The following is a 2,355-nucleotide window of genomic DNA, read 5'->3' as shown; positions in this document are numbered from 1 at the left end:
AAACGGGCAGTTGGAGCGCGTGGGTGAGTACAGGCTCTGGCCGAGCGTCGCTCGAGACGAGAAGAGTCTTCTCGGAGCTCATTGTGTCGAGGGATCGCCAGCTGAAGGAGGGTTGGGAGCCTGGAGCGGAGTCCGCGCGGACGACGAGCGAGGGCGTCTCTCGCACAGCTCTGGAGGTCGAGGAAGATTTGGCGATACAACAGAGCAGCGACGCAGGGTCACCTGGGCCGGTCCAACCCGTTTCGGAAGCCATCTACCCTCCCTTCCTCTTCGTCGTAGCCACTGAGGGAGGGAGCGAGGAAGGGGGAGAGAGGGAGCGAGGGGGTCAGTGCGCGCGCGAGGGAGGAAAGGCGAGAGCGAGAGGGGAGCGCACTAACGAGGCGGTAGCACCGCCGATACGGCACCGCCGTCGCGTCCCCACCGCACAAGGTCGAGAGGACCCAGAACCCGAGGCCGGACGCGGCGACGACGGCGAGCAAGACGGCCTTGAGGAAGGCGCCCTCGCGCAGGTCGTCGCGGTCGGGGCTGTCTCGCGCGGCGAGCTCGAGAGAGAGTCAGGGCTTTGCGTGCAGGAGAGGGAGAAAGGTGACGAGGCGACGCACTGCTCGTGCCACAGGTGCTCGACCTCGGTCATCTGGAGGAGCCCGCTCACGATCACGCACACGAAGAAGGCGATCTGGCTCGCGGTAGGCCTGTCAGTCCTCGTCCCGGACCACGACCGGATCGAGGAGAGAGAGAGAGAGAGAAAGAGGAGGAGGGGACGCACGAGGAGGATGTCGTGCTCGTGCGGGAACTCGACCGTGTCGAACACGGCGAGGAGGACCAGACTCGCGCTCGCGAGGACGCCGACGAGGACGTCTGCGCACCCAACGGCGACCCACAGGTAGCGCTCGTCGGTCACCTCGGTGAGGACGCGCGTCGTGCGCAGGAAGCGCTCCGTGACGAGCGACAGGGAGTAGAAGACGGCGGTCGAGATGGCGCCGAAGAGAAAGGTGAGGCGGTGCGACGCGCCGATCGAGGCGATGGACGACAAGGAGCCGTCCGAGGCTAGGCGGGCTCGGCCGTCCTGGAAGGTCCACAGGCCGAGGAGCTGCGGCGGCCGGAAGAGGGGGTGGTCAGTCCCGGGTCGCGAGGCGGACGAGCGGTGAGAGGAGAGAGAGAGAGAGCGGGGGCGTACCGCGAGCAAGGTCCCGAGCCACGACAAGGTCGCGAGCACAGGGATGCACCGGATGAAGGTGGTCGTGAGCCACTTGACGGCCGGCGGCTCAGCGTCGAAATCCCGACGGCAATCGAGCCTCGAGTCGTCCTCGTCGCGGTCCGAGTCGCCGCACAGAGAACGAGCGCCGATGCGGCCGTAGCGGGCATCGCGCTTAAGCGGCAGCATGTGCGGGGCGTGCGTAGAGAGAGCGAGAGGCGGGAGCAGCGGCCGAGTCGGCAGTGCAGAGGAGGGAGGAGGACGGACGGACGGAGGCGCGAGCGAGCGGGGGAGCGTCCGCGGACGTGGGTCGACGCGGCGACGGTCTGCTCTAGCGTGTGTCCGGTGCGCGGGCACGACGAGCCGACGAAGTGACGAACTGGCTCGATGCGATGAGGGGAGGAGGGTCGACGCCCGACCACGACAGCTCGCACCTACGAGCACCCTCGAGAGCGACTCGGACCAGCTCAGCACACTCGCCACAGCCACCCGAGCGCGACCCACCACCACCCGAGCTCGTCGGTCCCTCTCCAACCTCCCCACCTCCCGCTCGCTCGCCCGCACACCATGGCCCCACCGTCCACCGAGCAGATGGCCCAGGGCAGCTTCAACATCTCGAACGACATCGTCGAGGTGCGCCCCCTCCTCGTCGTCCCCTTCCTCGTCGTCCCCCTCCTCCCGCCGACGCTGACGACACCGCCCCGTCCACCCACCCCTCACAGACCGACGAGGTGTTCCGCTACGACGCCCAGGAGCAAAAGGCCATCCTCAACGCTCGCCCGTGGAAGCAGGACCCGCACCACTTTAAAAAAATCCGCATCTCGGCCGTCGCCCTCATCAAGATGGTCCGTCTGCTCCCTCTCTCTCTTTGGTCGAGGCCTCTCACTGACTCTCTCGCCGTACCACGCACTGCAGGTCATGCACGCGCGCTCGGGAGGCCAGTACGAGATCATGGGGCTCATGCAGGGCAAGCTCGACGGCGACACGTTCGTCGTCCTCGACGCGTTTGCGCTCCCCGTCGTCGGCACCGAGACGCGCGTCAACGCCGCCAACGAGGCCAACGAGTTCATGATCCAGTACATCGAAAGCTCGCCCGCCGTGCGTCCCCCCCCCCCCACCACCACTTGTATCTGTTTTTGGTGGGGGGGGAGGATGGCGTG

General features: G+C 67.3%; 2 protein-coding genes across 2 annotated transcripts; one reads left to right on the top strand and one right to left on the bottom strand.

Annotated features, from left to right (window-relative positions):
- Positions 1-253: 253 nt before the first annotated feature.
- Positions 254-1,384, bottom strand: RHOBADRAFT_55622 (uncharacterized protein; the record flags this gene model as incomplete). The annotated part of the gene is made up of 5 exons (XM_018417937.1): positions 254-282; positions 374-525; positions 603-676; positions 767-1,090; positions 1,178-1,384. 5 exons carry the CDS (start codon positions 1,382-1,384, stop codon positions 254-256), a joined length of 786 nt encoding a protein of 261 aa, XP_018268566.1.
- Positions 1,385-1,762: 378 nt separating this feature from the next.
- On the top strand, positions 1,763-2,293 carry RHOBADRAFT_46558 (uncharacterized protein; the record flags this gene model as incomplete). The annotated part of the gene is made up of 3 exons (XM_018414817.1): positions 1,763-1,828; positions 1,918-2,040; positions 2,111-2,293. Coding segments are annotated over 3 exons (372 nt in total), but the record flags the coding sequence as incomplete, so codon positions are not given.
- Positions 2,294-2,355: the final 62 nt, after the last annotated feature.

This window comes from Rhodotorula graminis, assembly GCF_001329695.1.
Source record: "Rhodotorula graminis WP1 unplaced genomic scaffold RHOBAscaffold_14, whole genome shotgun sequence".
Lineage (NCBI taxonomy): Eukaryota > Fungi > Basidiomycota > Microbotryomycetes > Sporidiobolales > Sporidiobolaceae > Rhodotorula > Rhodotorula graminis.
The sequence above is the reverse complement of the archived record's forward strand: the minus strand, read 5'-3'. Positions and strand labels throughout refer to the sequence as shown.